Raw genomic sequence first — 15,292 nt, forward strand, 5'->3', positions numbered from 1 at the left:
TTCATCCAAACGATTCTGATAGGATTCTGATTATTATCTTTAACAGTGACAGAAATTCCTGATTGAAAATTTAATAGAGACATACATAATACAAATATATATATATATATATATACAAAAGATCTTTCGATGCACCTGTCAATACACAATGATGCAAAGACACAATGACGCGATGTGAATATTCATTTTCATTTTCAATTGCGAGTTTATGGTATACCGAGTTGCTGTAGGGTTTTATAATGTTAGACAATATTATAGAAAATTGAATTTTGTACAAATTTGTCATATAGTTTATTTAAATCAGATAGACCGTTCAAAAGTTACAAGAGATATACCTAACATAAATTTTTAGAGCAAATTTTTTATAAGCAAAAATGGGTACTGTAAAGTATTATTTTAATGTATACCGAGTTGATGTATGGCATTATGATGTTAGACAATATTATAGATAATTGAATTTTGTATATTTTTCCTTAACATAGTAATAATTTCAAACGGATATTTTAATAGATATAAATTTATTTACACTGCACCTTTGCCAAACATCATATTGTAATTGTCTAGAATATTTTTAATTTTTGGTTGAGTTTTTTAAGTACACAGAGTTGCTGTAGAGTTTTATATTATGAGGCAATATTGTAAAGTATTCTATTCTAAACAAATTTTCCAAATATACTTGTTAGTTTACATTTATAGTTTAAATACAAAAGCAACTAACAAATCAGGTAATGTATTTGAGAGAGTTCAACCTGCATTCATTTATTATATCTCTTGTAACTTTTAAACAGTAGACTTAATAAACTCAAAATATTCTGCAAATTTGTTCAAAACTGTCTAACATCATAATACTCTACAACAACTCGGTATACTTAAAAATTGCTTTCAAACGCATAATATTGTGATGAGTGTATTTATAATTTATAGTACCTATTTAGTGTATTCATATCTCTTGTAACTTTTGAATGAGCTGTTTGATCAAAATAATGTTTTTCGCAAATTTGTTTAAAATTTAATTGTTTATATTGTCTAATATTATGTAACCCTTCAGCAACTCGGTATACTTTAAAATTGCTTTCAAACGTATAATATTGTGATGAGTGTATTTATAATTTCCCGTACGAATTTAGCGTATTTATCTATCATATTTCTTGTAACTTTTGAATGAGCTGTTTGATCAAAATCATGTATTTTGCAAATTTGTTTAAAATAAAATTGTCTATAATACTGTCTAACATCATAACACCCTACAACAACTCGGTATACTTTAAAATCGCATTTAAAAACAACAAATATATAACTCAACCACCTTTTCCAAACAATTGCATTATATAATAATGGTCCCGGAAGAAGAAGAGTTTTCGTTTATTATTTTCGCAAATATTTTATTTTTTTGGCGATTAAATTAGCATATAAATGAGAGAGTGAAATCTGTTCCCTTGTTTTATGTTTTTTACATCCCTTAAAATTATGACAACCCTCGAGCAATAAAAATAAAATTATGCATAAAATATGTCCAGCAATAAAAAAAATATGTTTATAAACCGTAAAAACGAATATCTCTCGTTTTGCAGATGGGGATGAAAATAATTAGAGAAAAATTTATATATAATTTATATATATAATATATATATATATATATATATATATATATATATATATACATATGTCAAAAAATATTAAAAGCTCCCAATACACTTCAATGAATTTAATAAACTTTACATTTCACCTTTGTTACTGTTTTCTATATTAGTATTTTTTTTTATTAAATGATTTATAACTTTTAAAATATTTGTCTATTATAAATAGTATGTTTGGCAAATTTGTACAAAATTAAATAATTCACAATATTTTCTAACATCATGATGATCTAAAGCAACTCGGTATACTCATAAATCCGCAAAGAAAATGGAAAGTTATTTTTAAAAAAAAATTGATATTATTATGATAAGAGTCATGTACTAGAAGAGCAGAATTTCGTTTATTAACGCAAAGGGTTTGTTTTGGTTTTCAGCATTATTCTAATAAAAGTCACATCTATCACTATATATTGTCATATATCGTTGAAAAGTATGTGAAATCATCTATAAATCTGTATATAACAATTTGTAAATGTTGTAACAAAATTATATGAAAATAATTCGCTGAACTTTTAAATGTGAAATGCCCATATTATTTTAGCTCAAAGTTTTGCATTAAATTTGCAAGTATTTTGTTATAATTTTATTCAATTTATTTTTATTGTTATCTATTGCTGGAAAGCTCATGAATTTACCTATTTATTTATATATAGCACTAGAGAACTTTTCAAACAAAATTAATTTAGGAAAATATTTGAAATTTAAAATTTAGTTAGCCATTTGTAGATAAAAAAAGTTTATAAAATTGTCTACAAATCTGTATATAACAATTTGAATCTGTTGGAACAAAATTATGTAGAAGTAATTCCATGAATTTTGAAATTGAAATCTTTGTAAGGTGTTCATATTGTTTCAGCTCCAACGCCTAGGTTTGAAATTATATTTATTTTGTTATATTTTTATTGAATATATTAACATTATTATCTATTTTTAAAAAGCTGATAAAATTATTTACAAACTTATATAAAGCACTTAACAACTTATAAAATAAAATTATACGTAAATTTTTAAATTTGTTTGTCATTAGTGGATTCAATGTTTGAATTTTTTTTTATTTTTAGCTTTATTCTATTAAAAGTTACCTCAATTGCTATATATTACTTTATACCGTTAAAATGTCCATAAAACTGTTAATAAATCTGCATATAAAAATTTGTAGCTGTTGGAACAAAATTATATGATTATAATTCGCTGAGCTTTTAAATTAACATATTTGTAAAGCGTCCATGTTGTTTTAGCCCCAACGCTTTGGTTTAATTTGTATTTGGTTTGGTTGGTATATTTATTTTGTTATAATTTTATTATATATAAAAAAATTGTTACATTTTAATAAAAATCTAAAAAAAATATCGTTTATTAACGCAAAGGGGGTTTAAAAAGATAAACACAGATTCAACAAATTTTCTGAGGTCAACATTCTTTTCCTTTTGTAAAATAATAGGGTTTTTGCTATTGAAAATATAATTTAAATTAATGATATGTTCCGAGAGCATTGTCTTGAACTGATTTTTATTTTTTGAATTGCAAATGTGTTGGTTCATTCTCTTGTAAATTATTGTCTCTTGTAGTTTAAAAAATAAATAAATTAAAGAATTTCAAAGTTACAGAAGACATCGAGTTGCTAACTATTAATAGTGCAAAGGGCTATGAAATGATTGAATAGGTAAATTAATTAATTATTAAATAATTACTTACTGTGCCCTTTCCTCTTCGGGATTGTTCAAATATGCTGCTGGGCTCCTGTTAATGTTGGCTTCTAACAATTCACCTTGCGATACGAAAATTCGGCCAGGTACGAGATTGTTGTGGGCTCGGATTATACTCTAAAAGAGGAAAGGGATATAGTATTATATATAGTATATATATATATATATATATATATATATATATATATATATATATATATACTAGATGACCCGACAGACTTTGTCCCGTACCCACATCTACGTTTTTTTTAATATCATATACTAATATTATCCGTTCAGTTAAAAATAATAATTATTGTTTTTCGAATTACTATTTACCTCCAATATATTAGTGATGTTAAATGTAGAACTGCTTCAAATAAAATTATGATTCTCAGTTCCCACAGTTACACTTTAATTATCCCTTTAACAAATATTAAAATATCTTCAATAAAATTGTATATAAAAAATTATACACTGCAATTTATAGAACAAATTTATTTCCAATAGCTCAATTTATTTTAATGCCAAAGGTTATATAATATTTTAGTCATACCTATAGATGTGGATGTATAAATGAATGAGTTTTTGTTTATTCACGACTAAAACATTGATTTTCCAAATGTATCACACAGAAAATTCATCGTCTGTCTTTGTGATTTATAGCATAAGATATACGCATTGAAAATTGAAGTCTTTTAAAAGGTGTAACAAATTCAGAAAGAATTGATATATAGCATTCGCGGTAAAGGTAAATATCACATTGAATTTTTCTACCCAAAATAATTGCTTCAATAATGTTGCCTATAATTTTTATAATTTCGTACCCTGGCTTTTAGTAATTTTAATATCTAAATTGCATTTTTCTCACTATTCAATATACATTATTACTTAAGTTTATATTTGAAGTGAATTAATTTATCAAATCCTGTTCACATGTGCTCTATTCAACCTACGATCAATAAAATTATTGCAGTAAATGGAGAGGAAAAAAAGGTGTGCCCTGCGAATTTTTTTACTGTGCTTCAATTTCCTTGATATTTTGGAAATAGGCTAATCTTAATCTTAAGTTCAGAAGTGAAAATAATTTGCACCCTCCGCATTAATTGGATTATAACTCTTTTAATTCTGATTTTATGAGAACTTGTAATATACTAATTTAAAGGTAATTAAATGAGCTACAATTTTCTCTATCATAAATTTTACCGTAACTTCTCTTATTTTGAAACGGCGAAGGGTTAAAGGGCTCGAAAGACACTCTGTTTGGACAGCCGCGCACTTTTTAAACAATCATAACTCTATCAATATTTGTATAACAGAAAAATAATAAAAAGCAATAATTAGTCAGAAAAAGACCTTGAATTTTCATCTATATACCTTTATACGTATCTTTTATTCTTTCAGAAATATAATAATGAGAAATTGGTTGTTTTTTTTTAATTTTTTTTTATGAAATCATGAGTTTTTTGAAAATCGTTTGTACGAATGTTATGGTATTTTCTAGAATCCATCAAGATCTCTTAAACCAAGTTAATTCTAGATGGAATACGATGATTTTTAATTTTGGTGGAAATGGCACTCATAAACTTGAAAATTTGATTTAAATAAAAAAAACATTGTATGCGTCTTTTATTTGCATGATAGCTCACTCATTTTACACGCAGAAGTACTCATTTTAAAGCTCATTTTGAGCACTATAAAACCCCATTTTTATATCTAGCCTAATATTGTTCCTAGAAAACTTTATAAAACACCAATTTATTGGGATTTTAATTGATATAATTTTATTCATTACATGATTTTCGTTAAAATGTTTATTTTTGGAGATATTTGCAAAAAGCGATAAACAACGCCAAAAAGAAACGAATTTTTAGTAGCCAGTAACTTGAAAAGTATTTACTTTTTTGAAAAACGTTATTAAACATTTTTCTCTTATATTAGTTCTTTTATCGATGAGAAGAAATGTCATAAACCCCCCCCCCTCCCCCGGGAAGTCTAAATTATTTTCACTTTTGAACTTGAGAGCAAGATGTACCTAATTCCAAAAATTCATACAAATTGGAGCACAGTAAAAAAATTTTGACACAAAACGCTCCATTGACTTGAGTAAATATTTCGTATCCAATGCCAAACATATGAATTTTTGACACAATGAAACTTCTAGATAATTTTTTGAGAAAGTAAATTATTTTTGTATTGTGATTTAGTAAAGTAAGGCAAAACACGACTGCATTAGTTAAAAAATAATAATCTGTCAAATTAATTATAAAGGGTATATACTGTGCTAAATATATAATGTGTCTTCTATTATTTTAATTTTTGGCACATCTCAGCTGCTTTTCGGCAATAATAATGTAGACATTACATTTTTCTCATTCATAATCATAAATATATTATATTTTAATATTGCCTTAGCCTATAAGTGAATAGAAATGTTTGGCAAATGACAGTCTTCATTTGTTTTTGATGTCAAACAATGCCTCAAATATTTTCAAAGTCAAACAGTGATGAGCGGTTTTTTGTATTTTTTTCTATTTATTTCTACAATCTAACTATATTCCTATGAATCAGAAAATACTAAAAAAATCCCTTAACAAACTTCAGAAAGATTAATCAAAATCCGAATAATAGTTTAGGAGGATTATTTTTTCATACACCATTACAGAAGAATTTTATATATATATATATATATATATATATATATATAAGAATCTTATATATAAAATTATTCTGTAATGGTGTATGCAAGAATAATCCTCCTAAACTATTATTCGGATTTTGATAAATCTTTCTGAAGTTTGTTAAGGGAATCATATAATATGATATATATATATATATATATATATATATATATATATATATTACCTGGGTGATTCCCTGAGTCATAGCCTCGTAAGTTTCCCTGACAAAACCCAAAGTAGTGATGTCAAAAATCAGGTCCATCAGGTATCCTCCTGGTGCACCATGGGTATGGGTACCACTGATCAGGACATTCTGGTCATTGTAGAGATCTCCAAAACGTTTTTGGAGGTTTGCAATAATCTAAAAAAATAGAAATAAAAATATAACAAAAACTACAAAAACAATTATTTGTCTTGGTTGGGATTTGTATAGTTCAAGTGCAGTTTTAAAGTATACCGAGTTGCTGTAGGGCGTTATTATATTAGACAAAATTATTCAAAATTTAATCCTTTATAAATGTCCTAAATATATCATTCGTCTTAAACAAATAATTTAAAAGTTACAAGAGATATAATAAACTACACAACTACAAAAATTCACATATGCAATTATCTATTTTTAATGTTAATTTTGAAGTATACCGAGTTGCTGTAGGGACTTGTAATATTAGACAAAATTATACACTATATAATTTTAAACAAATTTCCCAAATACTTGATTTACCCCAAACAATTATTTCAAAAGATACAACAAATACAATAAACAAATGCACAATTTGTGCACCGGATTAAGTTTGCTCGTCTTGTACTATATACAGCACATCTGGCCGACGGCTTACTTCATTTCCCAATTAGTTAATATTCAGTTATTAATGTAATTATAAATTTATTTAAAAAAATTACTTACATCTCTTCTCAAAGCTTGGCCAATCATTCCGGCGTCAACACTGACGAAGACATTTCTTGAAGTTCCATCATCAAAGACAAAAGCCCTTGAAAATTGTCGAAGGTGGATTCCTGTGCCTTTTTGGGCTATATTTGCATAACCCATCTAAAAAATAGACAAAAAATAATTAGAATTATTTATAAAAATAATATATAATTTAAATAATTTATTTTTCTCAATTTATATCTTCAATCCATCAATTGCATTCATTTCCAGCTATTTCCATATTTTTATTTTTCATTGATAAATTTTCACAAACGGAAATTGAAAATGTTACACGTTTTTCATACAAAATGGTCAATCTATATGAATTGATGAAAAATGACCGGATTTATACGAAAAAGAGATAAATTTGCAATTGAATTTATGAACTATTGTGTAAATAGAGAGATGTTCGAATATTTTGACATAAAAAGTTCTTTGTTATTTTATAAAAAAATCGTAGTTTAAATAACAAAGATATTTTAAACAATATTGAAGTGTATAGAATTTTTGTGTTAACTTTCACTAATTGTAAGATTAATAAATAAATCTTCTTCAAAACATGTCTTGAAAAAATCTGAATTGATTTTTTTACATAGAATTTATCGAAAAATACGTCTGTGATTTTTTTAGTTTTATTCAATTTACCAGGTAGAATTTAGTCAAAATTTACTATTTTATATTTGTCTATTTTTTTCTTTACTAGATAAAAATGAATTTTTGATACAATGAAACATCTAAATAATTTTTTGAATAAGTAAGGCAAAACACGACTGCATTAGTTAAAAAATAATAATCTGTCAAATTGAATTGATTGGATAAATATAACCAGAAATATTGTAGTTTTTACTCTGAAAGTCCAAGAATTATATTTTTTAAACTGCATTTTGTTTTCTATGAATTTTATTCAGTTTTTAATATCTAATAAAACTATTTTTACTAAAGTTCTCATAAACACTTTTTTTATACATTTTTATTGCAGGAACTAAAGTTCTAGAAAATTTGAAAGTATTACTTGTTTTTTAAATAATATTCTCAGAATTTGATACACTTGTGAATCGAGTTTTCTAAAATTACTATATGTGATTATTTTATATAGATTATAAAAAAAATTCTAAAAATCTGAGAAAAGCAAGTTTTACTTTTGAAGTCTGAACGATGATACTTTGTTACTTATTTTGGCTCTACGTAAAAATCTGGAGGACTTTTTGAGAAACTTTTTAGATGAGCTAAAACTAGATAAAATATACTAAATTTTTTGTAAATTACTAACTTTTGTATATTGTAGTAGAAAAATACTACAAGCCCTAGAACACAAACTTATACTCCTTGAGAGTATTAGAAATCTAGCAATGTGTACTTTTTTACATGTTTGAGCTATAATTCTAATTCTAGCAAATTTTTCAAAAATTTAGGTAGATGCGCAGAAACTAGATACAATTTATAAATTTTTTTGTAAATAACATTTTTTTGTATATTGTATTGAAAAAATACTACAAGCCCTAGAACACAAATTGATACTAGAAATCTAACAATGTGTACTTTTTTACATGTTTGAGTTTTAATTATAGTTCTAGCAAATTTTTCAGAAATTTAGTTAAACGTGCAGGCAGAAACTACATAAAATTTACAAAAACTCTTATTATCATCATTTTTCCCAAAAACAGTATAGTTTACAAACTACAAGCTTTTTCTCAAGAATATAAATAGTGATCCATTACCATATGCAAAACTCATATCGTATCGTCCATCTCTCGTATAAATATAAATAAATCTTCATATTTTCCTCCACCATAAATCATTCACCATTTATCATAGTCCTCTTAGAAATAACCTCAATGCACTCAACTAAAGTTAAATATTTATTCAAACTTTTTTACGCCACTGCATCAATGTCATTTTTATAAAAAAATGAGGAAAAATAGGAAAAAAATGCATTTGATACGAATTCAATTTTAATATTCGTCTGGATGTCCTTTGAAATGATATATGATGTGGTCAGTGATTTATTACTGTTTTTGTTTCGTTGTTGAATTATTATTAGGCTGGGGACACATGGTAAAAGGATACAAAAATCCTTAATTCAATTTTAAAAAAATATTGATATTTCTTATCAGTATTTTGTATTAAGTAGTAGGAGTTTTGCTCGATTTACTCATAAACGATAAGTCCTAGTTTAAAATGATATATGAGAAAAATATTTGTAATACAATTACAATTAAAATGATATATAATTTAATATGTGTCTACATAATAAGTTTCCTGAGAGAATTACATTTTTGTCTAAATTGTAGGAGTTTTGCTCGATTTTCTCCAAAACCGTAAGTCCTAGCTCAAAATCATATATAAGCAAAATATTCACAAAAAAATGACGAATTATTTGATATATAACTCGATATATGTTTGTCTATAATTCTAGTAAGAATTTATTTATAATTGTATAATTTATTTATAATTGTAAAAAAATTCTATGGAATTGTAGGAGTTTTTCTCAATTTTCTCCAAAACTGAGAATTTTAGCTCAAAGTTATATATAAGCAAAATAATCGCAAAAAATTCCGAATAAAACGTTATAAAACTCGATATATGTTTGTCTATAATTTTAGTGAGAATTTATTTATATTTGTATAATTTATTTATAATAGTAAAAAATTTCCATGGAATTATAGGAGTTTTATTCGATTTTTTCCAAAACCGTGAATCTTAGCTCAAAATTATATATGAGCAAAATATTTGCAAAAAAATACGAATTAATCGATATATAACTCGATATATGTTTGTCTATAATTTCAGTGAGAATTTATTTATATTTGTATAATTTATTTATAATTGTAAAAAATTTCCATTGAATTGTAGGAGTTTTGCTTGATTTTCTCGAAAACTGTGAATTTTAGCTCAAAGTCATATATAAGCAAAATATTTGCAATTAAATTACAAATAAAACGATATAAAACTCAACATATGTCTACATATAATTTTTTAGAGATTTTTTTATTACATGTATAAACTAATAAAATATTAGTTACAGTAAAAGTTGTATCTAAAATATCAATTTTAACCCATTAGAACAATTATTTACACATTCAGGGAACTTCACTTCGGCCTTAAGGCACATTGTCACTTACAACTAGTTTTTTTTAATAAAATTAATTTAAAACCATAATTTTGCACCTTCTCAGCCTAAACCGGTAGGCCTGGATGTTTTTTCACCTGGAACGACGCGTCATTTTAGGTTGAAGCAATATTAGGCGTACCGGTTTGTAAAAAAATAGCTAAAATTGAATTTTTATTGATTAAGTTGATTATTTTTAGGTACCAAGAAGTTTGTGCAACTTGTCTTAAGGCTGAAATGTTACTTGCAACTAGTTTAGATTACAAAAAAGTATAAAAAATACAAAAAATGCAAACTATAACTTTTTCTTTGAGTTTTCATCAACGTTTAGAAGTGTTTCGGATAAAAATTTATTTTAAAGCGATTATTAGTACTACAAAGCTGTATTTCGGATATGTTATTTCTAAAAGTATATTATAAATGTAAAAAATACAAAGACAACAAATTCTAAACAAAAATTTTGATTTGCGACCCAAAGATACAAAAACTAAATCATACCCCTTGTGGCTATAAATCCACATTTTTTTACCAAAATTTAATTTTCTAAACTAAAATAATACCTTTGTGTTATTTTGCGTGTTATGAATGAATTCTAGAAATGTGTGTTTGTCGTTTATTTAATGTTTTTGCGTAGATTGTGTTATCTCGAGCGGAAAATTCAATTTATGTCAGGTGAGAATTCGCTGAACAAATATGACATTGAGATAATATGTATATGAATACACACGTTTGTACTAATGAACTGATCTATTTTGTATAATAATATATATATATATATATATATATATATATAATAAATTATAATTTATGCAGTAGGTGCAATCACAATTTCATAAATTCATGTACTAATGTTTTCTTCCACAGCTGTTACATAAGTCTTAATTAATTTCCAAATTAATTTTATGCTTAGAAATTTTGACAGAGTTGTATAGAGAAATTTATTCTGTATATATATATATATATATATATATAATATTTTAATTAAAAATTCATTTGACATAAAATTATGGTGCACGTACTTCTAACAAATTATGAAACGTAATTACAAATTACTTTTTATAATATTTAGAATTTTTAGACTTTTAATTTCAGAATTTACTTTTAATAATATTTAGAAAATATGTTAAATTTTCTTATCGTGTTTATCGTTTTTTGTTTTTATTTTCTCAGCAAACAGATTTAGATATAAACGATATTAATTTCATAATTCGGTGTTCCGCAAGGTTTACTTTTTGGCCCTTTCTAATTTTCAATCTATATAAAGATTCAATGATTAATAATTTAATAATACTTTTTTATGTGGATTTAAAGGATAGATTACTAAATATTTAATAATTAATAATTTATTTAGAGAATTTAGTATATGACATACCAATCAATAAGATTTAAATTATAAATTACAATTTCAATAATTTACTGAAAATTTTTCCTTGTAGCCTCAGGTCAGTATGAGTAATAATAATGCGATTCTAAAGTATACCGAGTTAATATAGGAGGTCATAAAACTAAACAGTATTATGAATAATTAAATTTTAAACATATTTGTCAAATATTTTACTGAAATCAAATCAAACGTTTAAAATTTACAATCAACCTACTAAATAAATGCACTATCAATAGCTCCATTCAACTTAGATTTACACTGTTTCAAATGCAATTTTAAAGTACACAGAGTTGCTGTAGGACTTTAGAATATTAGACAAAATTATGAACAATTTAATTTCAAACATTTTCTTACTAATATTCCATGTACATTAGACAAGCTGTTTAAAAGTTACAAGAGATACAACAAATGACACAAATTCAATTTAATACATTTCCTTGTTGCCACAAGTCAGTATAATAATGCAATTTTAAAGTAGACCGAGTTGTTGTAGGACTTTATAATATTAGACAGTATCATAAATAATTTAATTTTAAACAAATTTGTCAAATATTTCATTGAATTCGAATAAACCGTTTAAAAGTTACAATCAATATGCTTTAAATAAAACTTGCCTTATTTTAATTTATTTTATGTTTTAAGATGATGTGAACGTTTTGTATAAAATAGCATAACGGAGTACAAATCTTTATATATATATATATATATATATATATATATATAACTGTTAGATTCCATTGTTAGATATCTCTGAATAAATCAAATTAAATTTAATTCAATTAGCGTCTTTGTATTCGCAAGAAAAAAAAATATACGTCGAACAACTCTATATGATAAAATTATATGACCTCCGATAATAAAAATGGATTTATTATTATATTAGGTTGTCAAATATCTCCCTTCCGCTTTTTTGCTCTTGGTTTATAATACAAAAAGGCGGAAGGGAGATATTTGACAACCTATTAATTATTTATTTCACTGATATTAGTTTTATTACTATAATTTATTTGATTGAAATTAATTTTGTTATTAGTATTTAGTAACATTTATTTTTTATCATTTGTCATTATTTTTATTTTATTAAAGTCAGTTTAGTATTATTGATTTTTATTCAATTAGTATTAATTTATTGTTATTATTTGTTTTTTAAATATTAGTTTGATTATTATTATTATTTTATTAATATTAATTTCTTTATATTAATTATTTTATTATTTTTAATTTATTTATTGATATTTATTTAATTTAATTTCATTATTATATTTTATTAATTATATTTTTATCTTTATTTATTTCATTAATTTAAATTTTATTATTATCATTCATTTTTATTTACTTAATTAATCAACATTAATTTATTTCATTAAATATTAGTTTTAACATTTTTTACTAGTATTAGCTTTTCCATTATTATTTAGTTTATCAATATTGGTTTAGTATTATTTATTTTTATTTTATGAATACTAGTTTTATTGTTATTATTTATATTGATACTATTATTTATTGAATTTCTGTTAGTTTTAATTTAATCGTGAAATTTATTAGTGCAGTTTTGTAATATTATATTTGTTTTAGAATATTTTTATAATAATTCTAATTAATTTTAATAATTTCTAAATAATTTTAATTGGTAATAAATACAAAAAACTATCAGTTTCTAAACTCATAAAATATTAGCACCTTATATCCATAAATCACTACTTGAGAATTCTTTTAAATGCACTATTTATACTAAATATATATCCCTGAGCATCAATTTATAATTTAATAATTTTTTTTTTTTCTATTATATATGAATGTATTATAATATTTTATATAAGATAAAATTTTATGAAGCTTTATTTAAGATCAGATGGTTTTGTCAAATCATTTTTATATTATGAATAACTTAAAAAAATATATATAATAATTAGTAATTAAATAGTGCTAATTTTTCTACAAAAAATTAGTAGCAAAATAGCGCCCAGCTCTCCGTCTATCAAAGGTACTTGAACCGCATAGTACTTTTATATTTTATGCAAATGTAAAGTTTATTACACCAAACGCATATTGAAATCGAAAAATATTTATAAATATAAATATGTATATATATATATATATATATATATATATATATATGTATATATATATATATATATTCATTTCTTGCAACCTGTTTTCATTGCAAAATTTATCTTTTGACATTTTGTAAACGATTTTTCGAAACTGTCTGTCGGCTTTTGTTGCATTAGTGATACTTTCGATTTTAATTTAATTTTGTAAATATCATATATATATATATATATATATATATATATATATATAATTATTTAATTATTTTACTTACAAAGTTGACTTCGGCAATTGGCCCAGTACAATCTGCAATTCCGACACCGATTTTATATTCGGCAGATGCGGCCCTGGAAACCAAAACTAGGGCCACTGTGGCCAGTACGGCCCTGCTAAACATTATTTTTGACTTTGATCACCTGAAAAAAAAAATAATTATTATAGATGAAAATTAATTTTTAAGGAATATGTTGATGTTCAAGAAATACTAAGGGATTTTTAAAATAATACTAAGGGATTTTTTTTATTAAGAAAAAAGTGGCCTATAGGCAAGTTGCATATTAATATCTCAATTCAGAGTTTATTGAAGTTTTATTAAAATTAAAAAAATAATTAAAGTGGTTAAAAAATTTAGATAAAAATTAAATATCTTGCAAAAGATTTGGTAGAGAATAATACATTAAATATTGTCTTGACAAAATATTTTTGATTTTCTATTGCAATTTATGAGTATACCGAGTTGTTGTAGAGTGTTTTGGTGTTAGACAATATTATAGACAATTTAATTTTGTATAAATTTGCCGAATATTTCATATACTTCACTCAAATAGTTTAAAAGATACAAAATTTACAATAAACTACTAAATATGTGTCCTTTGCCACCAAACATACTCGTATACAGCGAATCTATGTTTGTAAAAGTATGATAGTCATTTTCTAATTTCATTTATGGGTATACCGAGTTGCTGTAGGGCTTTATGAAAATAGATAATGTTTTAAATAATTTTTTTTGTATAAATTTGCCAAATACTTTATTCATATTAGACAAACGGTTTAAAAGTTACACAAAATAATATAAAGAAATACATATATGTTTAAGATCAAGTGCAAGAGTTGTGCAGTTCATATAAGTAATCAAACGCTCTCGAATTTATTAATATGTTTTAACGGGGATTTTAAAGTATACCGAGTTGATGTAGAGTTTTATAATATTAGACAACAAACTGAACAATTGAATTTTGTACAAATTCACAAAATACATCACTAAAATTAGACAAACGGTTTAAAAGTTACAAGAGATATAATAAATAAGTGCAATTTTGCCGATTTTATCGTGCACATAAAGTGACATTGCAAAAGTTCATTTTAAACGTAGTAGGTTTAGAGAATATCATAAACAAATATGTTTTGAACAAATTTATCAAATATTTCATTTACGTTCAAAAAATTTCTGAAAAGTTGCAAAAGTTATACACATGAGTTCTTTACCAAATTACTTATATTACTATATTTACCTAACAATTTTAAAGTATACTGAGTTGTTGTAGGACTTTATAATATTAGACAGTATTAAAAATAATTTAATTTTGAATTCAAATAAACCGTTCAAAAGTTACAATCAATATATACTAAATAAATGAACTATCAATAGCTCCATTCAACTTAGATTTATGCTGATTTCAATTGTAATTTTAAAGTACGCAGAGTTGCTATAGGTCATTATAATATTAGACAATATTATAAATTATTCCATTTTGTACAAATTTTTCAAATATACTACTTACACCCTTCAGAAAGTTTGAAAGTTAAACATTAT

The 15,292-nt window shown here is 24.2% G+C and overlaps 1 protein-coding gene across 1 annotated transcript; it reads right to left on the minus strand.

The window, feature by feature from the left end:
* Positions 1 to 3,328: 3,328 nt before the first annotated feature.
* On the minus strand, positions 3,329 to 13,876 carry LOC113389799 (neutral ceramidase-like). The gene is made up of 4 exons (XM_026626806.1): positions 13,754 to 13,876; positions 6,911 to 7,054; positions 6,188 to 6,364; positions 3,329 to 3,460 (listed from the first exon to the last, which is right to left on the minus strand). The coding sequence occupies exons 1-4, from the start codon at positions 13,874 to 13,876 to the stop codon at positions 3,329 to 3,331; spliced, it is 576 nt and encodes a 191-aa protein (XP_026482591.1).
* Between the last annotated feature and the right edge of the window lie 1,416 nt (positions 13,877 to 15,292).

Source organism: Ctenocephalides felis, unplaced genomic scaffold, assembly GCF_003426905.1.
Source record: "Ctenocephalides felis isolate EL2017-DRISC unplaced genomic scaffold, ASM342690v1 CF-g0.4_SCAFFOLD_03573, whole genome shotgun sequence".
In the NCBI taxonomy this organism is placed as follows: domain Eukaryota; kingdom Metazoa; phylum Arthropoda; class Insecta; order Siphonaptera; family Pulicidae; genus Ctenocephalides; species Ctenocephalides felis.

What these genes read in the sequence shown, in the direction of transcription:
- LOC113389799 (XM_026626806.1), bottom strand. Translation starts at nt 13,876, where the DNA reads ATGTTTAGCAGGGCCGTACTGGCCACAGTGGCCCTAGTTTTGGTTTCC. An exon ending in GCCAAGCTTTGAGAAGAGAT is followed by an intron (nt 6,365 to 6,910) that starts GTAAGTAATTTT and finishes CTATTTTTTTAG; the next exon opens with ATTATTGCAAACCTCCAAAA. An exon ending in TGACTCAGGGAATCACCCAG is followed by an intron (nt 3,461 to 6,187) that starts GTAATATATATA and finishes TTCCTCTTTTAG; the next exon opens with AGTATAATCCGAGCCCACAA.